This window comes from Hemicordylus capensis, chromosome 2, assembly GCF_027244095.1.
Source record: "Hemicordylus capensis ecotype Gifberg chromosome 2, rHemCap1.1.pri, whole genome shotgun sequence".
NCBI lineage: Eukaryota > Metazoa > Chordata > Lepidosauria > Squamata > Cordylidae > Hemicordylus > Hemicordylus capensis.
The window spans coordinates 186,979,703-187,004,372 of NC_069658.1; the positions used below are offsets into that span (position 1 = coordinate 186,979,703).

Sequence of the window (24,670 nt, forward strand, 5' to 3'; positions counted from 1 at the left end):
CGCCCGCTAATGTCACCTGTGGCCCAAGTGCAAAAGGTGAGCAAACGTTGTGCAGCAGGGCAGCCATGACACCCTGGCCCCCATTGCTCCACTGCACTCGCCCAATTTTTGCACTTGTCCAGTCACACTCGTGCACAACGGCATGTGTCACGTTGCGCTGGATCCAGCTCCTGCAGCTTTTGTCCATGTCAGAACCCACCCCACCACTGAAATAACTCTCGCTTGGGGGGGGGTGTTACATTTCAACGGATTCGTTTTCATGCCGAGTGAAAAGGCTCACTCTAATCCTTTGGATGGGACACCCTGCCAGCCGAGCCCCCACCCCCACCCCCCAGGCCAAGCATGCAGACATGAAGGGCTGCTGATGGTAGGAACCTGCCAGGGCTGCTGCACAACTGAAAAGGCAACCATGAGGCCACTGGCATGGCAAAGAGCTGCTCTGGGAAGGCTGCTGGGCACTGGAAGAGTGGCAGGGGAAGGGAGGACGCGGCAGGAGCGAAGGGATGCTAGGAGGAGCCCCAGGGCCCTTGGCACCGCTCTAAGCAAACGGTATGTGCGAAATACGGTCATCCTCAGCCACAGTGGTCAGCATCAGTTGCGCAGCCCGGGTTGGATACAGATCACCCATGTTCTGGCCCACACTGGGTTCTGGAGGACAAAAGGGGTGTGGCTGCTCTGCAACTGCAGCACGTGTTCCTGGGTTATCTGAAAACAACAGGGTGAGTTAGCCCTGAACCTTTGAATGTGCTGACTAGGCTGCTCTCTCCGACCTAGCTACTGCCGTGCCATTCTCCTTACCTACCTGGAAGGGCTCCACACCTCAAAGGCCTTTGCTTCAGCCATGGCGGTGGAGCAAGTGCAAACGTAAACACTCCAAGCAGTGCAGAGGAGGCCTGAGGGTGGGGGGTTGACCATTTGGTTGACCATGGATGCTGCTTCAAGCCTGGCATAGGGCAGGGAGTTGTAGTCCAACATCATCTGGCCTGGGGAGCCTACATTTGAGAACTCCTGCTATATGGGGGGAAAGGACAGCAATGGATAGGGGCTCCAGAAAACTCCTGGGGGCCTGTAGCCTAGCAACACTTTCTAGAAAGTGGGACTACAATAGTCTCCCCAATGGACTGGCCAATAAATGATTGCGTGAGAGAGAGAGAGAGAGAGAGATGGATGATACCCCTACCTCTAACCCTTATATTGGTAGTGAGACCAATGCTCATTCCTGACTGAATTCAATTACCTCCCTCCCCAAAACTGGCCATTGTGCAACATGTTAATTAAAGCCCTTGCTCCCCTAGAGCTTGTAGGGCAGCAATTCCATGAATGATGGGTCAAAGAACCCTTCAGAATATCACTAGAAGAGCAGCCGACAGTGGAGATAAAGTGACAGAGGGCAGGTGAGGAATGAGGCCGAGATCAAATCAACCAGTCTTTGTGTATATTTGTACAACTTGTCTCTCTTCACACGCACCCTGCCTGCAACACAAACTAATGCTGTGTGTGCAGAGAAGGGCTAACTGCATAGCAGCTGTCAAAAACTAGTTTCATACATAGAACTCAAGACTCCTGAGAGATTCATTTTTTTAAAAAACACAAAAACACAAGTTGGCAGCCCTCCTAGCAGCAGATATCTTAAAAGGCAAAAGGCACGGACCACACTTCAGGTTGCCAAAGTGATTCCTCTTCCACCCTGTTCAAAGGCCCTGGTAGTTTCCAGTAGGTCCCCCCTCCCGTTATCATCTCTCCCCCACACCCTTCTCCACAAGTTGTCTCCCTCCACTTGTAACAGCACAAGAGGGATAAGTCAAAGGAATGGTTACCAATGATGTAGAGTGTGTGCATCCTCAATTTAATATATCTCAAATCTATTTGATTGCTTTACTAGATCAAACAAAGTAATATTTACATGATTTTTTTTTCTTATACCACCGTTGCAGAATTTGGCATTCCTAAGCAAGGAATGTTGATTTCCATCTGGCAGAAAGCCCACACCTGGGTGGGTCATAGGGCACTTCTGAAGGTGTCCCATATATAGCTTTAGATTCCAAACGGATGAAAACCAGTGGCAACGTTTCCACACTCTTGGGTGAGCAAAGAAGCTGACCATTAGGGGCTCATGGGGAAGTGACAAAAGGCTGAAGGACGACTGCCAGCCATCAGAGGCACAGTTTCCTGGGAACTAGAAAGCATACAAACCTGCAGTTCAAAGAAAAATCTTGATTTTTAAAAAATGTTCTCATGGACCATAAGTGCATGCTCACTGGTCCCTGGGGAGGGGTGGGAGGAGGAGAGAGAAAGTGTAGTTCAGGAGATCAACTCTGCCTGTACTTTATCTCAGTGACCAAATACCATTTCAAAACATGTCTTCTATGGAATCTCCTGGACCAGTTTCCCTAAAACAGCAGACTGGCCCCTCCATCCTTTCCCAAGATGCCTCTTTGGAGCCTCAGAAAGCAATGTTAGGGGAAGGAACTTGAGCAAATCCCATCCCTTCCGAGATTTTAGACTCCGCACGAAGATGCAGTAGCTGAGCACTCTGGTGCAGTTGCCCTTATGGTGAAAGGGGCAGCCAGAACGGCTCATCCAGGTCTTGGCTTGGAGAGTAAGAATGGCCACAATAGGTAGTTTAAAACCCCAGCAGTCGTGAGGAAACCACACCTGAAAGAGGTACGGTTGCCAGAGACCCGTTCTAGAAGTGATCCCCAAACAAGCCAGCAGTCCAGAGTCCAGGAGGACATGTGCCCATGTGGGAACTGACCCCAAACTATGAGCTTCAGGGGATACTTTTGCACAGAGAGAACAGGGCACCTTCCCACCACTGTCGTGGCAGTCTCCATCTTTCAATCTTTGTCAGCGTCCATTCTGTTACCAAGAGCATCTTGGCATTAAGCTACTAACGCTCAGACCCATTCCTGACCTACTGAGAGTGAAGAGCGAGTAGTCTCCCCTTGCTCAAAGGCACAGGGAGAACAGGAGAGGCAGCGGCAGCAGCAGCAGCAGCAGCAGGAGAGAGAGAGAGTGAGTGAGAGAGAGAAAAGGCCAACAACCACAGTTATGGTACCAGGGAGAGCACAGAGCTGGAAAGGTCAGGGGCCACCAGGGAACCCACAGGGAATCGCACGCAGATGGAAAGGGACCGAGCGGCTACTGCATGGAGGAAGACAACCCAGCAGTTCAGGTGGCACTACTGACTGCAGAGCAGAGGCAGAGCTGTTCCTTGGCAAGGAGGGCGGAGTCATGTCAATGGCTGCAGGGGCAGGGCCCGGAAATCCCCCGTCCACTCGGAGGAAGGACTCGAGTGTAAAAAGCAGGAGGCAGCACCCTGCCAGCCCTTTCCCCATGTCTATGTCCCAGCGTCCAGAAGAAGAGGCAGCAGGCCCCACAGCTGCCCTCAGCTCCTGCAGCAGAAGCCAAGCGTCTCTCGGCTGCCCTCCAGCCAACCTTCTTCCACCTCCCCATACCCCAACTCTCCCCTCCCCTCTCCAATCCCAAAGCGGGGAGGCCTCACTTAGGACCAGATCAATTATTTCTTTTAATAATGAAGGAACGGCTGATGAAGGGGGAAGCCCAGCATGCCCCAGTTTGTGCGTGTTCCAGCTCCTTGTAGAGAAGGTCCTGTCCCTCTCTTGCTCCTCTCCCAACACACCAGGGGTCGGACGCAGAGAGCAAAATGGGGAGCCCAGGGCAGCCAAAGGAGTGGTGATCAGCAGCAGTGGAGGAGGGGAGGGGTCCCAGGTATTATCATCCTTCCTGCCAAAACATGCACCTAAGGGGTGTCAGGTGAGCACCGGGGCCATAAGCGAGTTATCAACTCTTGTCGGAACCACTGTCTCTGTGCAGGGCACTCTTTTTCATGCTTTCCAAGTACTCCTGTTGCGACACTGCCAGCACTGAAGCCAGGATCTCGTCGTCATCCCAGTCACTCAGGCCTAGTGGAGGAAAAGGGGGAGGGAGTGGTCATTGATCGAGCCATTGATCCCTCTACTCTGATTTTAGCCAGGCTCTCCCCACCACCCACACCGCTTTCCTCTTTGCTGGCCTAATTCCACATGCTGCCCATGCCACTCCACCACTAGTATTCCCGAGCTCTAAATGGGATGGCAATATGGCTGCCTTCACATCAGCTCCCTCAACATTGACTACAAGACCCACACAAAGAGACGTGAAACTAGGTTTCATCCAGATGAAGAAATGCCAGAGTCAAAGCTTTGAATATATCCATTTCAGAACTGGTATTTGCAGTCTGGCACCTAACCCAGGAAAGAAAATGGAACAAATGGGTGCATTCCATCCCAAATTGAATTACCCATTTTGGAATGGAAGTTTGCAGATCGGAATTAGGAACATAGGAAACTGCCATATACTGAGTCAGACCATTGGTCTATCTAGCTCAGTATTGTCTTCACAGACTGGCAACGGCTTCTCCAAGCTTGCAGGCAGGAATCTCTCTCAGCCCTATCTTGGAGAAGCCAGGGAGGGAACTTGGAACCTTCTGCTCTTCCCAGAGTGGCTTCATCCCCTGAGGGGAATATCTTGCAGTGCTCACACCTCAAGTCTCCCATTCAGATGCAACCAGGGCAGACCCTGCTTAGCTATGGGGACAAGTCATGCTTGCTACCACAAGACCAGCTCTCCTTTCCAAAGGAATTCAGAACACAGTCTGCATAATTAAGGTCCTAAATTTAGAATTGGTTTCTGCTCTCCCCACAAGACATATCCACAATTCCTTCTCACACCACTTTTTATTTTTTACATTTATATCCTGCTCTTCCTCCAAAGAGATCAGAGCACTGGACATGGTTATGTTTATCCTCTTAACAACGCTATGAGGTAAGGTAGACTGAGAGATAAGTGACTGGCCCAGAGTCACTTTTCTTTCTTCTTCACCCTTGCCGAACCTTCAGATCTAGCAACCATCTCTGAATTAGGCAAAGTGCATCTTGGCTTGGGCCATAAGTAATTTCTTCCACATGAGGTGGTCAATCCACCTCTGAGAGAGGCTGCAAGAGGTTAAAAATCTGTTGTCCTGGAAAGCCACATGGCTATAATCATGCCATGTAACAAATGTGGCATCTATTGTGGAATTCAGCTATTTATGTGGAGTCTTGAGAATTACAGCTTCCCTTGTAAAGCAAGTTTAAAAGCATATTATTCTGGTAAAAACTGTGTTGGGCAGATGAAAACACTGAAATGAGAGGAGACGTGTGTATGTGTGTGTGTTTCCAGTGGTCAGGTGTTCCCATTCCCTCAAGATGGCTGATCCCTGCCCTTGCAGACTCTTCTTTCACGTCTTTTCTATTCTCCTTCAAGGTTAAATCTATCTACATAATTCTCTAAGGCATACCGGTGGCTAATCTCGTGTGTGGCAGCTCTCGTGAGAGTTCACGAGCAGAAGCAATGTGGTGATTGGGCAGCGGGGATTCCATATGCAGATAGGGGGAGGAGCCTGTGGCATCATGGTGATTGGGCAGGGGGGATTCCATATGCAGATAGGGAGGAGGAGCCTGTGATGGTTAAGGTCAGTTGGAATGCAACTGCTACTGGTTGGAAGATGTTCTTGACTGTAGAGGAGAGGAATCTATCTATATATAAAAGGATAGTGGGCAGGAGTCTGTGAAGAGAGGGGTCGTGAGGGAGGAAAGAGCCCCTTCAGGAGAAGGAGGCTACTGTTGTGTGAATTAGATGAGGAAACAAGATCTGTTAACTCAGAGAGAGAGGGGAGGGGGAGTGAGTGAGTGACAGAAAGACAGGGGAAGAGTGAGTGGAGGAGAGAGAGAAAGAGAGAAAAAGGGAGGGGAAGAGAGAAAGAAGGGCGTGGAATGGACCTGAGCCTGTCATTTGCCTGAGGGGAATGAGTGGCCATGGTGGTGCCAGCAAGGAAGGGCCCAGTCAACCACTGCTGCTGTTTGGGGTGACCAAGGCCATTGGTGGAGGCAGGCAGGCAGGCAAGGGACAGGCCAGGGCTTGTCAGCGGCCTGAGGGGAATGAGTGGTCATGGCAGTGGTGGCAGCGAAGAAGGGCCCGGTCAACTGCTGCTACTCCTGTGGGGAGAAGCAGGAGCAGGGCTCGGATGAGGAGATCTCTGGGGACAGGGGGCTGCATCTTGGCCAATAGGCCTACAATGCTGCAGCCGCAACCAAGAGGGGCGAGGGGGATGGAAGCAATGGGATGGAAGAGGAGGAGTGTGGCTCAGGTGAAGGTGGAGAGATCTCTGAGGTGAGGGGGGCTGTGGCAGGGGGTGAGGGAAGCAATCAAATACTAGCATGCAGATGCTCTGCACAAGTTAAGCTAGGTTTTTAAAATTTTGATTATTCCTTCAGTTGCTATACCACCTTTCATAAGGCATCCCAAGGCAGTTTAAAAAAAGTTAAAATACAATAAAACTCCATAAAAACCACACTTAAAACCTTCAGTTTTAAATCAGTTAAACAATAAAAATCATCACACTCCAAAAAATCACAACCATAAAAAAAGATTAACAGAAGCAGGAGGGCTGCGAAACCTGGCAGCCCCTGAGGGTTAAAAGCCTGAACTAATAAAGAGGTCTTTAGTTTTCCCCCAAAAACAAAAAGCAGCCACAGATGTCAGACATCACTGGGATGGCATTCCAGTGCCTGGGGGCAACAACAGAGAAGACCCTGTCCCGCGTGCACAACAATTTAGCCTCTCCATGTCTGCACACAGAGCAAAGGCCTCTCCAACAATCTTGTCTGGTGGGCAGAAACCCTTGGGAGCAAGTGATCCTTCAGGTATCCAGGGCCCAAACTGTTAAGGGATTTAAAGGTAATAACCAGCACCTTGAATTGGATCCAGAAACAAATTGGCAGCCAGTGTAGCTCTTCCAAAATAGGTGTAATATGCTCTGAGCAAGCAGTTCCAGAGAGAACCCTGGCAGCTGCATTCTGCACCAACGTAAGTTTCTGAATATTCTTCAAGGGCAGCCTGATGTAAAACACATTGTAGTAATCCAGCCATGACATGACTAAGGCATGGGTAACTGTAGCCAGATCTGCCTTCTCGAGAAAGCTGACGCACTAGCTTTCTCAAGAAGCTGTGCAAAGGCATCCCTGGCTACAGCCTCCACTTGAGCATCCAAAAGCAGGGCTGGGTCCAGCAGCAACCCCAAGCTGTACACTTGCTCTTTCCAGGGGAGGACAACCCCATCCAGATCAGCTTTGATCACTCTTTCCCGACTGGCTTTTCTTCTGACCAATAGCACCTCTGTCTTGTCTGGATTTAACCTCAGTTTGCTAGCCCACACTGTCTGCATCACCACCTCCAATCCCTGGTTCAGTACACCCACTGCTTCCCTGGGATCTGATGTCAGAGAGAAGTCGGGCTGAGTCTCATCTGCATATTGATGACACTTCAGTCCAAACCTCCCGACGACCTCTCCCTAGCTCCCTAAAATCCCTAGTTCTGAGCTCTCTCTCCTCCCCCAACCTGGAATACAAACTAGAAGCACCGAACTGTTCAGATCAGCAGTGGAGTTTGGGATTCTATGCAAAACAAAAAAAAACCTACAGAGGCTCTTGTTCTAACATAAAGAGGCCTGAGAGGACGAGAGCGGGATGCAGTTCTGAACGGTTGAAAGCCTGAAGCCAGGACTCCCAAACTGCCCTCCTGGCTTGGCTGCTTTGCCCAAGGAAGGGCACTTACCAAATGCCGTGGGCGACATCTGTTGCATGATTGCCCGACACTCTAGGGCTGGATACAATGACACTAAGGGAGGGGTTGCTCGGCCACCACCTGCCGAAAGCTGGCTGCTTGTACCTGGGTGGATGGGGAGATTTAGGGTGGAAGAGTTAGCTGTGCCAGAAGATGTTCAGGTGAAGTCAGCTTTCAGGATTTGTCACAGGACCATCTGCAAACCAGTCTAAACCTTCACAGCTTCCTTTAAAAGAATGCAGTATTTGTTGCAGGGGGGTGGTGGTTTACTGAGAATCAGAGATCCTCATCCCCTTCATATAAACCATTTCCAGGGTTCTTAGCAGAAGCTAAGACTATTAGAACTGGCTAAATTTCATTCGCAGACATGGCCAAAACAGATTCTCAAGAATCTGAGCATTCATTTCTCTCTGCTGTGATAGGAATTTCCATCTAAGGTAGACTGAAATTCCCAGCACAGCAGAGAGAAATTTGAATCCTCCCATAGGCATTTCCAATATCCAGCCAAGAAAACACAGAATGGTGCCAAAGTTCTTTAAGATGGGCAGTGCAGAAATACACCTTCCCCTCTAGCTCAGCTGACTCCTTAGATCACCTTGTTGCGTGGCACGTAAGGAGGCAAAATTGGCAAGAGTATGGAGCAGGGCCTTCTCTGTGGTGGCACCTCAACAGCCAAGCAGCCTCCCCAGGAGACTTGCCGGGCAATTCTGCTTTCCAGATTCAGTGCTAAGTTAAAACGCATTTTATGCCTTTGGGCTTCTCAGCATGTGTTGTTCTTCCTTGTTTTAAAATGGCAAGCTTTCCGCTTTCAGTCCTGCAGACTCACAGCTTTGAGACCACCCACAGTTTACGGGAAAGTCTCTTGACTAAAAAAGGTGTCATTTTTGACTGTATTGGATTGTTAATCATTTATTTGGAGATTGCATAATGTCTTCAAAGACGCATTCTGAACTTCCTTAGGCAACATAACTGGAAAAGTGGAATACAATTTGACTTATTTTCTACCATTGGGTTCCACCTTTCCAATCTTATCTGCTCCCCACCTCTATCCACCCCACTCTTCCCACCAGCATCCCCTGAGAACAGAAGAGAGGCTCCAGCCCTTCGGAAGGCTGCTGTGGTGCAGCCTTGCGGCAACCACCTGTGGCTCTTCTCATCTCTTTTTTAGCCCCCACCCCACACCCCCAGTCCTTGGAGGACTGGGTTAAGAACAGAACAGCACCATAGTGCCTCCAAGGATGGCGTTATCCCTACTGCACTGGCAGTCTGACTTCTGGACACTCATCCAGGGCAACCATTACCTCGCTCGAAAAGCGTCAAACCAGACGACCCTGTCCTGTTGTACGGTCTGCCCAAATGGGCACAGAGCCACATGGCTGGTAGGCATGCCCTAGGCTGGAATGGCATGCCCTGCACCTGAGGAAAAAAGCTGTCTGGTCTGGATGTTCTTGGAGACGCTCCCAAGCCCCTTCCACAGTGTGATGTCTTGCTGCCTGCTGCCCGAGAAGTCCCTTGCCCAGCCCGCCCAGGATAAGCTCCTCTCGGCCCCTGCCAGACACGCTTCTCTCCGTGACCCAAGGGGCACTCACCGGGAGCACACGGCGAGGGGGGTTTGGCCAGGGCGAGGGCGGTGGTGCTGCCAGGGGAAGGCGGCTTGGCAGCATTCAGCTCGTTGTGGAGGTCCGGGTGCTCCGGGGAAGACGCCGAGCTGCGCTGGCGAGGAGAACGGCCGCTCCATTCTTCCAAGCCACTGGCTGAGGCTGCTGTGGCAGAGCTGCAAGTCGCACTTGCTTTCCGGGGCTGTGGGGAGACAGCGGGAGGGATGCGGTTTAGTAGAGCAAAAGCATTTAATCCATCCGATCAATCCGTCGACTACTCAAGTGCCCCTGATCAGTTGGGTGGTATATTTAAAGACCGTTCTCGTAGTCTAAGGACGTCGAGGAGCTGTGCAGGCAGCAAGCACCATCCTGAAAGAAGCATAGGAGCACTCCCTCCTCCAACAAAACATGCTTCTCACCTCAGGACGGTTGCCTTGACTCACATGCAAAGTGAATCAATGGATTAACCTATTAACAGGGGCTAGCACACACAAGACTGACTCTGATTTCTTCCAGCGGCTGACCACCTTGCTACTTATGGCCAGAGATCTAGCTCCTCACTTCCCCTGACCTAAGTTGGCGTGAGAGTCCCTTCCCATGGGAGGGGAGAGGCCCACTGCGTCACTCTCCCAGGGATCCCCGAGATAAACTGACAGCCCCCCCTTTCCCCTTAAGGAAATAAGCGGAACCTGTCTGGCCTGCTTTTCCTGGTCACGCAGCCACTGTAAATAAGACTCCCTGGCAACCTGCTCTTCAATGGCCTCGTTGGTTGCCTCCCAGTCAGTTGCTCGCTTCTTATCCTCCAGCATCTGCTGCTCGATCCACGACTCCTCAGACGTCTTGATTGCATTCTTCATCAAAGACTGCTCTGCATACTGCAAGGAACAGGGGAGACTCAGCACGCCCACAAGACCACGAAGCCTAGTCCAAGCCCCACTACCCGAGCCTTTTCTTGAAGCAAGAAAGCCCACTGATTAGGAGAACGCCCTGAACTGTGGTTTAAGATGCTGGGATGAAATGAGAAGTGCCTGCATCATCCTCATGGTCATCTAGGAAGGGGGCAGGCTTTCACTTCCCCCCCCTGGTGGGGAGGAGGGCAAGGGGCTGCTTCATCACAAATGTGGTGCACCAGCCCTGGACTAATGACCGTTTTGCCCGATCCAGGAGGAGGAAATATGTGGCCATTTCCTAGCAGCCACCATGTATGTGCTTCTCCAGCTTCTTCAAAGCTGGCTTGGAAAGGCATCCTAAAGCTGTCCCATCTCCCTGTGCTTCTTCAAAACAGTCCTACCATAAACACAGAATAGTCACACCTGAAGTGCAATGGTAGTAACAATGAAACTGGCAGGCAGCAGTCCAGCACCCTGGACAGATTCCCCTAGCTGACAAGCAGATGGGTTGGCCTAACTCCAATCCATTCCCCCTATGAAGGCAACACATTTCTATGCAGGCCAACAATGCCTTTCCTCTAGCAAATGCACAGCCAGCTGCATCAACAGCACACTTCTTTGTAAGCCACACCTCTCCCCATCCCCTCCATCTGCCAGCCGCCCACCCCCCGCCCAATTTCCAGAATGTCCCTCATTCAATTCAGTCCAGTTCCTCCAGGTTTGTACCCTGAAAAAAGAAGACAACTGCAAGAAGTGGGGATGGGAAGGGATAGTGGCCCCCAACCCCTTACTCAGGCGAAGAAGCCCTCCCTTCCTCAGAACCCATCCAGAAAAGACTCACCCCTGGCTTGAAGGAGGGTAGCCCCAGTCCCACCCCAATGGTAGCTTTGTTGGGGTTCACCACGGAGTTGTAATGTATGTTGCGGTGATAGCTAACCCGGATGGGTTCATCCTCATTCTGATGAATGCCATGGAAAGTGTTGATGGGCTCTGGAAGGAAGAAGGTGACAGTTCAGTGAAATGTATAGACTGTCTCCCGTATCTTGCCCAAACACGTGTGACATAATGATCTGCCTTGATAGGGGCAGATGAGAGGCTGGGCAATATATCCAGCCCAGGGTGGGCAGGAACAAGGCTTAGGGGACAGATATGGAGATCGGGACCCCAGCATACCTGTGCCATATTGGTAGACCTCCACAGGTCGGTTGTACATCTCTGCCATAGCCTGCATCTCAATGTGGTTGCCATGACAGTTGTTTTTCCGCTTCCGGTTGATGTAAGTGGTGAAGTCTTCTGTCACGTAATTGGAGAAGTAATCCGCATTCTTCATCTGCAATGAGGAAGGACCTCAAGATCAGCAGGATGAAGAAAGACTCCCACATGGAGCAAGCAGCAGGGCAAGGAGAGAGAAGAACCTTTCTAGGAAAGGACTTGCAACGTGAACCCTCAGGAGAGTCCATTTCTTTGCAGTGTTAGCCTGGCTAAGGGTGGGGGGCCTCTTTGCAAGTGGTTCCGACGTGACTGGAAGTAACATTTAAATGACCCAACCACAGAGGCTCATTTGGGATAGTTACACTTAAATGGCTCCACCCGCATGACCGGATCGTTCAACACTACCCCAGCCACACAGAAACATGAAAATATAGCCACTAGCATATGGCTAGGGTGATGTTGAAAGTGCCCCTCAGGACTGACACATTCGTAGTTGGGCAGAGAGAATTTGAGTGGAGAGAGGAAACTGAAGCAGACATTGCAGGGCTCTGTAAGGGAGGATGGGGGAAAGAGCGGCTTCTGGGCTTTGTGACGGACACCAGTCAGCAATGAAACAGGCAGCTGTGCTGAAAAACAGGAGGTGGCTGTCACTTCTGCTGGTGCTTCAACACCAATGCAAGAAGAAAAAGCTGGAGAAGAAGAAGTTCGCCAGAGACCCAGCTTCAATGCTACCTGGGGCCCACGTGTGCTCAGCCTTTGTTGGCCGCCTGTGTTCTCAGGACAGGGAGAACTTGGTGGCTGCAGTCCTAAATGCCAGACCTAGAACAAGCAGAAACAACCCACCTACCCTCCCTCACTCACTCACCAAGTAATCCATACAGTGCTTCCTAACAACTTCGTGCATGTCTTGGTCACCATATACCTGGTCAGCTGCAAGAAAGAAATGGGAGAGCCTCATCAATCAACCCGACAGCTGCTTGCTTCTTGAAAAAAGAAGAGGGAAGCCCCAACAAACCCCACTTTCCGCACGTGGTGTGAATTCACAGGCAAAGTGACCCGTCTGAGGCAAACACCAAGTCAGGTAGCAATCCCCGTTCAATGTTACAGAGCAAGCCCTCAAAAACATTGGCTTGGAATGAAGTCTCATTGGTTGAGACTGAAGTCAGTCCAAGGCTGGCAAGCCTAGTTTTCGATATAAACTGTGCATCTGGTTCTGCTCCCTGAGTGGACACAAGTGCTGAAGATGGCATGAAAGACTCTAGCTTCTTCCCAATATCAAACCCAAAGACGACAAAAACAAGTGTGGCTCCCAAGCCTCAAATATTTACTTGGAAAGAATTGTGTATCACCCTGATGGGCCTGACTGATTACATATTTGGGGTTTGGAAGGAGATCTCCTTACAGGGCAGACTGGCCGATGGCCAGGGCTTGCCCTGGAGCAGGGAGCACCTTTTGCAACTCTCTCCGCCTGCTGTACACACCGTTCTCGACACCAAGAGGACCAGACCTCTTGCCACACAGTCATTTATTCCAACAGAAAAACCTTTCACATACTGTTTCCCCTGCTGAGCTGGTCTACAGTTGGAAATGTGCTGGGCCTGGAAATTGAGCTTTTGCTGCAGGTTTCTTCCTCCTCTGGTTTTGTGTCTGGTGCTACTTTCTGCAACACTCATCCCCCCCACCACCGCCCCGCTCCCTGCAGTTCACATTTCTGCTCAACTGAGTAATCTAGCAATTGAAAATGATTCAGGCTGCAACCTGAGTTTCATTATTGGTGAGCTGAGCCACAACAAGGCAGCGAACGAAACTAACACCGGCTAGCAGTGAAACAGGCAGCTGTGCTGAAAAGCAGGAGGTGGCTGTTGCTTCTCCTGTTGGTTGTTCAACACCAGTGCAAGGCTTTGCAGGTGTGCAACTCTTCCCAAGGCAAGACCCCAGACGCCAGCTTTGGGAAGTTCACTGGACAATGGGGCAGAATCCAACAGTGTTAAAAACCAGTCATGAAAAACAAAAACAAAAAACGAGCACAGTCCTGGCTATCGGCAATAAGAGATGGAGATGTGCCAAAGTCTCCTGCGATTTTGATTTGCTCGCATGCATATTGCTGCAGCTTCCTCAATGAGTGCAATGGCTGCTACAGTTCACTCAATGGAAGTATTCTTCAATGCAGAGTGTCTATCTGGGGGAAGACCACTCAAGCCAGGGCACGGGCACCCACCACAGGGAATCTCAAGGGCTGCCACAGTCACCTGCCCTGAACCGAGATTCACACTTCAATTCTTATTGGGCATAATGAATCAGAACCAGATAGTTTGCTTGGCACCGCCCACGCTCACCTAGTACTCCGGGGTCGTCAGATCAAAAGAACGAGGGAGAGAGCCAAGCCAGACCCCTTCTGGGAGGTGGAGCCCCAGCCCAGGGCTGCTTAACTACCAGCACGGATACCTGACACCGGGCTGGAGGGAGCACAGCTCCTGGGTTGGGAAAGAATCAGGACGGGCTGGGAAAGAGGAGTCCAAGGCAGTTTCTCTTTCAGCAGCTCTTATGCGGAGCTGAGCAAGCAGGAAAATCAACGCATGGAGTTCAGGGGCAGAGAAGCTCCACCAACTCTGCTGAGTCACATGCACCTCTGGACCACTTATTCTTTTATTTGCTTAAACACACTTGTATGCATTAAGTGCCATAAAGACACAATATAGAAGTAGAAGTTGCAAGATGTAACAGGAGCAAAACTAACACACACCGAATAAGCAGAGCTATAGAAGCAATCGTCTACGTATTGTACCACCACAGCCAGAACACAAACAAAACCAAATTAAGCCAGCTGATGAACACCAAAAGCCTGCGGAAAGCAGCAGGGAGTTTTCCCAATACTTCAAGGATAACCTGTTTGCTCTGTACCTCCTGGTGCAAGTTCAGGCTCACAGTTGCAAAGCCACATCACGAAACGTGGGCGGCTCACAGTTGCAAAGCCCCATGACAAGATGACATGGGGGAACCACAACATGGCTACCTGGGGACATGCCTTGCCTCATATGTCCCTACCCAGACTCTGAGATCTTCTTCAGAAGCCCTGCTCCAGATACCCTGCCAAGTGAGGTGAGTCGGATGACTAATAGGGAGAGGGCCTTTGCGGTGGTGGCTCCCCGGTGAGGCTTGCCTGGCATCAGCACTTTGTTCTTTTAGACACCAGTTGAAAATATTTATGTTCAACCAAGACTTAATTTTTCCTTTAAACAAAAAAAAGGTATTTTATCATCTATCTCACTATATAAAACGCTAAGGACATACGTGGCAATCCCTACCCTCACAGTGCTAAACCAATCAGGGCACTGCTGAGGTGGTGGAGACGCTCCGAGGGCCCGGAGGCGGCGGCTGTGGCTGTCCAAGCCAGGGAGAGAGGGGAGACCAAGGTGAGGATGGTGGTGAAAAATGATTCCATGAACCCTGCTGCTGCCCAAATGACAGGCCGGGCGGTTTGTGGCCCATTGGGGGAGAGGAGCTCTCTGCAAACGCATGCGGAGTGCCCTGAAATGGGCCAAAAACCGTCCGACCTGTCATTTGGGCGGCAGCAGGGCTCACAGAAGGAGCTTTTGCCACCTGTACCACCATCCTGGAGTCGGAGAACTAGCACACAGATGCTCTGGGCCGGCCCAGCTCGTTATCTTTTATTTTGTTTCAAGTGCTTTGCTTGCTTTTTATGTTTGTTTTACCTTGTCCAGAGAACAAGTTGTTATGGGCGTGGCCAACAAAGCTGTTGTTATTATGGTAGGATTGGGAGAAAAAGACGCCTGGGATAGGCGTAAGTAATCCTCATCATGGAGTTTTCGACAGGTACTTCTGACCATGGAGGCCATGGTAGCAGAAACTGGCGCACAAGGCCCAACAGCTCTACTAACCAGAATAGGAAGAGGACTCGAAGTCTGGGCCAGCCACACAGGACAACTCGTTGAAGAGCTGAAGAAGAGACAGGCTGCTCCATCTGGACCGTTTGCCGTTCTGAGAGAAGTGCTGAATAGCTGGCCTCTACAGGTGTCAGAGTTGCCCACCCTCATAGGCAGCCCCTGGGGGGGGGGGGGGGCAAGGGGAGTGAAGTTTGCATCTTCTTGAGCAATCGTCCACGCCTCTCAAGAAGCAAGATCTGCCTCTCACTTCGGAGGACGACTGGGTACCAGATGCACACAAATGAGATCTAATAGGGTAGGAGGCAAAAGCAGATGCATTCGGGCATAACATATCTGGCAGTGGAGGGGAGCAACTACTGGAATGGATCAAAGCCTTTGGCACTCCACCCCACAGCCACTGAATTAGAACCAAAGCATGACAGTGAATGAGTGGCAGCTGGCAAAGAAACTTCTAGCTCTGCCATCCATCCCAGCATCCCATGCAACGTCGGCACAACATACCAGGTTTCCCCTGCTTCAAAACATTTACTACTGCTGCTGGCAAGGAAAGGAGAAACTTGGTACATCATCACTTCACAATGAGGTAGCGCTATTACAGGGAAGGAGGACTACGATAGGAAGGCTCTTTTTTTTTTTTTAAAGCAAGCAGATCCATATTTTAGTGTAATGTCAGCTTTGACCTTGAGACATAAGCTGGATTCACTGCTAGCCTTTGGCTAGTTACAAGTGCAGGAAACTAGAGCGTTCTCTTAAGTCACTCCTGCATGAATATTTCAAAACACAATACCAGAAGGTGATACAGACAATTACTTTCAGGTGCCATGCTTACGTCGAGCCCAGAGAAAAGACTGACAGCCGGGAGGTGTGTGAAGCATTTTCCCAGGCACGCTGTTCAGATTAACATATGTGAGAGCTGGGGCAGCCAGTGGTTACGTGCGCGCGAGTTAGGCAGTCCCCACTCATCTCTCACTTCAGTCACAAGGTGATGAGGTTTGAAGCAAGCCACCATCTCAGCCTCAGCCCACAACCTGCCACACGAGGACATCACCTCTGGATGGCCAAGAGCCGCCGCTGCTTCTCCAACCACAGCAGCTCCTTCAGACTCGCTTTCCCTTCTCAAAGCATTGCAGCAATGGTTTCTCCCTCTCCCCTTTTCCTGTGCCTGCTCCTCTCCTTATTTCTCAAGGCTGCCTCTGTTCTACCTACCCTCCTCCACCGCAGTCCTATTCTTCTCAAGTTTGAGTATCTGGAAAGACTTCATTGTCTGTGAGCATTGCACTTGCTCTTTCTAAGCTGCCCCCGGGGAGTCATGGAAGTGGGTGGCCTTGAAACAGTGGTGCACATGCTGGTAACTTCCAGGCTCAACTACTGCAATGCACTCTATGCAGGGCTTCCCTCGTGCTTAGCCCAGAAACAGCAGTTCGTACAACATTTGGCAGCCAGGTTGGTCTCTGGGGCAACCCAGAGAGGGCATATTTCTCCATCTTGAAGACACTGTGCTGGTGCCAATAGGTTTCTGGGTGAAATATCGAGTGCTGGTTATTGCCTAGAAAGCCCTAGATAGCTTCAGCCTGGGGTACTTAAGAGGATGTCAACTTCTACATAATCCTCACCATTTACTAAGGCCATCCAGGGAGGTCTGCCTCCAGTTGCTGCCAACCCATTTGGGGCAACTCGGGATCAGGCCTGTTTAGCCCCATCTGGGCTTTGGAATGTATATCCTCCCCACCACCACATGAGATATGTGGGTTGGCTTCATAGCTGGCTTTTGAGAAGGCTTTAAAAATGCATCTTTTAAACCAGGCCTTTGGTGTCTGATTGTTTTTGTATTAACCCTTTTAACTGTTCTTAGTTATTAATTGCCAATCTAAAGATTGTAAACCATCTAGAGAGCACTGATTTAGGCCATATGAAAATGTAATGAATAAACAACAATGGAGAGCTCACAGATAGCCATGGAACTGGAGACCCGGATGCAATGTTATTTATGAGCATTCCAGTGTGGAGGAAACTACCGTGACTGAACCCGAGACAGGGCTAGGCCAAGTTGTTTTGATGCCCAGAGAAAGGTGCAATCATCATCAGCCCCCGCCCCAAATTAGGATTCAAGAACAAGCCCCATTGTGAAATTCGTGGGAGTTGCGCAAGAGCATTTCAGTGGGGTTGTGCTTCCCTTCAACTTCCCAGCGAATTGTGCTCCAAGGATCAGGTCCATCTGCTGCCTTTGTGTCAAAACTCTTTTCCGATACAGCTGCTTCACCTTGCCTCATGATATGGTCAATTCCGATCACATGATGGAACGGCAGTGGGCCAGCTTACCAATTATGGGACTTTTATTATGCCAGAGATTGCAGTGCCTGTGCAGCAGTTAAGGCAAGTTGTAAAAACTGCATTCCACCATTAGAAGTCCTGAACATTCTATTGGTCATAATACCCAAACCATCTGTCCAGGCCATCTGACATTGGCATGGAGCAACGAGGTGATAAGTGGAACCACCTGTCTGATTTTCATACAGATCTGTTGAGAAATGACCAAGAAACAGCAGTTTGAAAACTGACCTATATATATGCAGTAAGATGGTTTTACTTTTTGGAAATATATATGTAGCCAAGGAGAGATAAGGTCATAGATTGCTGATCCTGATACATCAAGGATTTGAGGGCAGAGTTGGGAGAGGAAACTATTGGCAAGTGGGGCTGCCTTTGTACATAGTCCGGAAACTACAATTGGTTCAGAATGTGGCAGCCAGATTAGTCTCCGGGACAACACAAAGGGACCACATAACACTGGTTTTAAAAGAACTGCATTGGCTGCTGATATTTTTCCAGGTGAAATACAAAGTGCTGGTTATCCTCTCTAATAAAACGCTTGGTGTCCGTGCCTCCCTGCCCTGTTCTGCGCCTGCGCGAAGCGCAGGCCCAGAACAGGGCAAGGGAGACACGACCGCCAGCACCCGGCGGACATCTTGGATGGCCACAAGCGGCCGCCCCGAAGAAGCCGGAGAAGCGCTGGCGGGGGAAACTGGCCGAGGCGGCGGCAGAGCCGCCGCCTCGCCCAGAAAAGACAGCAACCAAGCTGGGGAAACGGGGGACGGAATGGAGGCCAACAGAGGCCGGCGGGACAGAGCCGACCGTGAAGGGCCCGGGCCGGCCGCGGAGGATGGCAGCGGCGCCTCCAGAGACCGCCCGGCCGGTGATTGAGGGGGGAAGAGGCGGCAGGGGAAGCCTGTCCTCCCGCCACCCGCTCACCCGCCCTCCCAGCTTTCCAAAATCCCCTTCCCCGCTCCTCCCCCCAATTGATTACGGGCCAAAAGGGCCCATGAGAAGGCCGTCGCCCCCGCCTATCGCCCACCCAGCTGCCCGAGCCCACCTTACCCGCTCCAGCCCGCGATAGTCGGGTGAAAAAAAAAAATTATTTGCACAGTGGAAGTGAGGAGCTCAGGAACAGAGCTCCTCTCTGTGCTATGCTGCTGCCCAAACTGCCGCTATGGACGCAAAGGACGTCGCGTCCTTTCGTCCATAGCGGCAGTTTGGGCAGCAGCATAGCACAGAAAGGAGCTCTGTTCCTGAGCTCCTCACTTCCACTGTGCAAATAATTTTTTTTTTCTTCGCCCGACTATCGCGGGCTGGAGTGGGTAAGGTGGGCTCGGGCAGCTGGGTGGGCGGGTGGGCAATAGGCGGGGGCGACGGCCTTCTCATGGGCCCTTTTGGCCCGTAATCAATTGGGGGGAGGAGCAGGGAAGGGGATTTTGGAAAGCTGGGAGGGCGGGTGAGCGGGCGGCAGGAGGACAGAGGGAGGAGGGGATAATGAAAAAAAAAAACCAGAGAGAGAGACAAAGAAAAAAAAAACACTTAAAAAAAACCATTTAAAGGCGGGAGAGAAAGCTAGCGCCCGTTATCATAATGGGCTTAAAAATACTAGTTACCTATAAAGCACTTAATGGCCTGGGTCCAGGCTATTTCAGAAAGCACCTCCTTTGTCATGAACCCTCCCGCCTTTTACGATCTTCTGGAGAGGTCCTGTTATAGTTGCCACCAGCTCGTCTGGTGGAGACTCAGGACTGGGCTTTCTCTGTGGCTGCTCCAGGGCTTTGGAATATGCTCCCTGCTGAAATAAGAGCCTCCCCTTCTCTGTTTGTCATCAGGAAGACCCTCAAGACTCTCCTGTTCTTGCAGGCTTTTAATTCGAATTTTAATAATTTTAGTAATATGTTTTAATAACTGTTTTAAACTATTGTTTTTATTATGTATTATAATGTGTGTTGACTTTTAAATATTACCAGCCGACCCGCACAGAGCATCTATGCACTCTTTGGGGCCGGCTGTTCTCCCCTCCCCTCCTCCTGCCCGCCCGCCCGCCCTGCTCTCCCTCCCTCCCTCCTCTTGACCTCCCTCCTCCTCCCACCCGCCGCCACCTCCTTGCCCTCCCTCCTCGGCCCGCCACCATCTCAACTCCGCGGCTGGGCCAGGTCCGCCACCACTTGTCTCTACAGCCAGGCCAGGCCCGCCGCTTACCTCCGTGGCCCCCACTGCCACAGCGACCAATCCTCCTGGGTGCTCCTCAGCCAATCAGGCACCTCTGCCGCCCAGCCAATCAGCTGGGCACTGGGACACACATTTTAAGGCACACCCAGGAGAATTAATAATTTTAAATTTTGTACACCACCTAGAGATGTACATATCAGGCAGTATAAACTATTATAAGGGGGGAGTGTTTGAAAGAGAGAGTTTTGCTACTTAAAATGGGTGCTTGCAAGTTTAGCGTATTTTATGCGGCAATGGACATTTTTCAGTTGTTTTGGGAGCAAATTTGAGCCACCCCATCACCCCCTCAAGAGGAAGACCCATAGGAAGTGGGTCTTCCACCTCTGGGCCTTTCCCACAAAGCAACAGAAAAATGGCACTGAAACCTCCCTGACTCCATTACATTGTGGAGGCCTTTTTCAGTAAAGAGCATTGTACAAATGCTGGCAGTGTTCTTAAATCCTGCGCACCTCCCCCCCCCCCGCAAGTCCCTGTGTCTTTTTTCACTTTTCACTGACTCTGAGCACATATTTGCAAAATTATGATAATGGAGTACAGTACATAGCAGCATTATTGTAACAGTTTTCTCAATGTTACGTCCCCATAATCTGGTATTGAGAGAGAAAGTGCTACAGAATATGAAGGTTCCACTTAGCTATCTTGGCTAATAGTTGTTGGTGTTCCATGAATTTCTTTAAAGGATTATTTCATTTTCTAATGAATGACTGGAATTGCCTCACTTGTGTCAGTTACTGTTTGTAAGATTTTCGTAAGGGTTTGTAATCTTTGTGTTAAGTGCAGAATTAACAACAACTCAGCACAACTACTTTTGTGTTTAATGAAAACAACATAGTTGAAGTAGCTTAAACAGCTTGAGAAGCCACCTAATGGCGCAGCAGGGGAATGACTTGACTAGCAAGCCAGAAGCAGGTTGCCGTTTCGAATCCCCGCTGGTACATCTATATTGGGCAACAGCATCATCTCATACTGCATGGGAGTTGGCAATGGTCAACCGCTCCTGTATGCTACCAAAGACAACCACAGGGCTCTGTGGGCGCCAGGAGTCGACACCAACTTGGCGGCACACTTTACCTTTAAACACCTTGGTGCTGTAAAGTGGGAGGTAAATCCTCCCTCCCTCCCACTCACACCCTGCGTTGAACCAGAAATGAGGAGATGCAGGTTCCCATTTCCACTCAGCCTTGAAGCTCACTAGGTACCCCTGGGCCAGCCACACTAACCTACTTTACATGGTTGTTATGAGGCAGACCCTTGTATTATTTTTACATTTATATCCCGCTCTGCCTCCAAGGAGCCCAGAGCAGTGTGCTACATACTTGAGTTTGTCTTTCACAACAATCTTGTGAAGTAGGTTAGGCTGAGAGAGAAGTGACTAGCCCAGAGTCACCCAGCTAGTTTCATGGCTGAATGGGGATTTGAACTCGGGTCTCCCCGGTCCTAGTCCAGCACTCTAGCCACTACACCACGCTGGCTCCTTGGAGGGCAGGTAGGGTAGAAGTGTATAATTAAATAATAAAGTGATGATGTCCCTTTACAAAACACAAGGAAGGTAAAAATATATTTTAAAAGGCCCGTTTGGTTTAAGATTAGAATGAAGGTGCTCACAATATTCACTTACATTCCCACAAGTTTGGAGATGGCAAATTCAGGTGCAACCTTAACTTCCAAGCCATAAAATACATGAAATACTTCCTACGGTCTCGTTTGCAACTTCGCTTATCACTCTTGGAGTGAAACTTTCTCTTTCCCCCATTCAGATGGCAATGCAAGGGGCTTTCTCCGCTTGCAGCTGGAATGGAGGAGGAAGCAAGAATTCGCCAGGTTGCAACTCTTCCTGGCAACTCTTCCTGACAATACAGTACAAGAAGATGTGGAAAGATGCCGAGCTCACGATGACACATTCCTTCCTCCAAAACAGCAAACATCCAAGGCACTTGCAGGGTGAAATTGAAGAAGTTTATGAACCATCTCTCCCTGCCACCGCCCCCCCCCCATTTGGCTTCGCTTTAACTGAAGTAGCTGGCTGCAACTGCCCCCTCTTGTTCAATGTTCCCTTCTGTTCTACTTTCAGAGAAAACACTTCAGTTTGCCTTTTTCTTGTACATAATCTGAATGTGTCATTACCGTTTTCATGTCACTGAGTTCCAAAGATCAACTGGCAACAACTTATTTCTACTTAAATATTTATGGCCATTTCTATTTAGAGATATGCTATTCAGATATGATTTTTCAGGTTCGAAAGAAGTTCCTCTGAAATGCTTGGGAAGAATCAAAATACTTTATCCAGCTCTCTTCAGTTCCTCCAACTGCTGACACTACTTTTGGTTGAAATGTGAGCAACTGGTGTCAACTGCTAGGCAATCTTCCAGGGCTGGAAGTCTCTGTAGAATCCTGTGCCGGTTCTTTGAGGGCCACAGCTGGATGCTGATCGAAAGGACCTGTGTGATCCTGATGGCACATTTTAGCAGCCCATTCATGGGATGCTCTGGGAAATGTTGCAGTGCATCAGGCAGAAGTCCACCAGGTGCATCTGCAGCACAACTGCTGAATTTCTGACCCAGACTACAGCTGATGGCATTTTGGGGAAGTGCTATGCATTGTAGAGACGCACCAGGCAGAAGTTCATTAGGTATATATCTCTAGTGAGAGAGCAGGGAAGCTATACCTACTGAATTTCTGCCTGCTTACATGGTCCAGAAGTTAAGATGACCACTTTAACTTGCAATTTCCATCCTCTGTAAGCACGAGTGAAAACTCTATGCCCCTTGACTCTCAAATGGAAGGCTTTATGCTATTTTAATAGGACCAGTAACCTGCACTGCATGAAGAGAAGGGCTATTTCTGCTATAACCCAGTACGGAATTAGAAGGGCAGAAAAAGATGGTCTGTTTCGTGTGGCAACCGTGGCATGATTGATGGGGAAGCAGAACAATAACTAAAAATCTACATGCCACCATTCAACAAAAAGAGTTCAAAGCAGTTTACATAGCAAAAGAAAAAGAATAGTTCCCTATTCTTAAGAGGCTCACAGCTTTAAAAAAACAACAAGGGAGACACCAGCAACAGGCACTGGAGGGATGCTATGCTGGGGTAAACAGGAACAGTTGGTCTCCCCTTGCTAAATAGAGGAGACACGCCTCTCTAAAAGGTGTCTCTTTGCCCAGTCAGCAGGAGGAATGCAAGAGTGGCACGCGGGTAACAGAAGCATGGGGCCGAGACCCCCATTGTCTTTAACAAATCACCTTTCTGCTTCTTTGCCAGTACACTAGTGCGGGTTTGTATGAGGATTTGGTAGGGTGGGGGGAGAGAAGAGACAGCAGTCATTATTAGAGCCAGTGTGGTGCAGTGGTTAGAGTGTTGGACTAGGACCAGGAAGAGCTGAGTTCAAATCCCCATTCAGCCGTGAAACTCACTGGCTAACTCTGGGCCAGACACTGATCTCTAACTTGCTGAAGCTATCTCACCAAGTCACACATAACCATGTATGGGCTCCTCAGAGAAAGAGCAGAATATACATATAAAAATAAATAAGTCAGACCCTTCCCTATCAAGAGTCCTGATTGTAGCACTAGGACTCCCTTGCCTGCTAGAGAGAAGCGTCCTCCAAGGCCAACTCTGTGTCCTATTCTCGCTCCTCCCTCCTCCTGCTAGCTGCAGCAGAGCAGCAAGCAGGACAGAGCGACATGGATCAACAGCTTTTTGGCGGGCTGCGCACTGCATCATGGGAGCAGGTGACTCATCTCTAACCCCCATGTAAACAAGGATGTGGTTTCTGGTGTGGGGAAGTAGAGCTGACAGTTCCAGCAAGTCACATGGGGCATGGGCTTTTCTCCGAAACCTGTGCTGCGGTCAACCCGTGCCCCCACCCCCCGCCACAAACCAAGTTTGTGTTGATTATTTGCTTGTATGCACACCCATGCATGCTTGCTAATCTATACGGAGGACATGAAAAGTAGCCCATGGCCCTTCCAAATACATCCTGGGCTGGGATATAACTTGGGCCTGGGATAACGATCAGGGAGTCCTACTTCCCAGTTCTGTCCATAACCCCTGCTAACTTGGCAAAGAGGCACCTTTTAACGTGGCAATTCTCTTTATTTAGCAGGGGGAGAGTAACTGGCCCTACCCACCCCCAGCACAGGATCTCCAGGGACTGTTGCTGGTGTCTATCTTGTGTTTCTTTTAGACTGTGAGCCCTTTGGGGACAGGGATCCATCTTATTCATTTATTATTTTTCTATGTAAACCACCCTGAGCCATTTTTAGAAGGGCAGTATAGAATTCTAATTAATAATAACCCCCTTTCTCCTTAAGACCAAAATCACAAACACACAAAGAGTCACATGCAGGGCAGTTTTCTGCAGCCTGCACACTCAAAATCCTAAAAATACCTGGCATCAAAAGTATGCAATGTCTCTAGGTCTCATGGTTGTATCTGAAAACAAAACCACATAATGACAGAAATGCTCAAGAGCAGAAACACAGAGATCAGAAGCAGCCCCTGTTCATTTCATGCTGCAGCTCTCCGGACTTCTAAGAATCCTAGCAAAGCTGTTCAAGAACTGACACAAGCTTGTGTTTGCATTCAGAAACTCTGCAGGAACTCAAGAACAGAACTCATTTATTTACGGTCAATGACCAAATAAACACTACAGCAAAGAGCAATACAGTACAATGCAATAACTTAAGCAAAAAATCTAAAAATCAGTTTGCAGACACCTTATTTTACATGCCTCTGAACAAAAAGCAAGCAATCCTATGAGTAACTTCTTCATGCCTATCTCCTAAAAAAACAACAATAAAATGTTCCTCAGACCAATCCAAATGTTTCTTTTGAAAGGGGGCGATCTAAATGG

General features: G+C 49.7%; 1 protein-coding gene across 5 annotated transcripts in view; it reads right to left on the bottom strand.

Annotated features, from left to right (window-relative positions):
* Positions 1-1,413: 1,413 nt before the first annotated feature.
* The window catches only part of OTUD5 (OTU deubiquitinase 5), a 60,527-nt gene continuing 37,270 nt past the window's right edge, over positions 1,414-24,670 (bottom strand). For 2 of the 5 annotated variants that reach the window (XM_053298457.1, XM_053298456.1), the window contains exons 3-9: positions 12,231-12,295; positions 11,327-11,483; positions 10,995-11,143; positions 9,953-10,138; positions 9,255-9,465; positions 7,657-7,770; positions 1,414-3,926 (exon numbers count right to left, since the gene is read on the bottom strand). In XM_053298457.1, coding sequence (XP_053154432.1) covers positions 3,805-3,926; positions 7,657-7,770; positions 9,255-9,465; positions 9,953-10,138; positions 10,995-11,143; positions 11,327-11,483; positions 12,231-12,295 — 1,004 coding nt within the window. In that variant the 3' untranslated portion in view covers positions 1,414-3,804. The remainder of the gene's footprint in view (positions 3,927-7,656; positions 7,771-9,254; positions 9,466-9,952; positions 10,139-10,994; positions 11,144-11,326; positions 11,484-12,230; positions 12,296-24,670) is intronic. The other 3 variants (XM_053298460.1, XM_053298459.1, XM_053298461.1) reach the window with 3 other exon arrangements.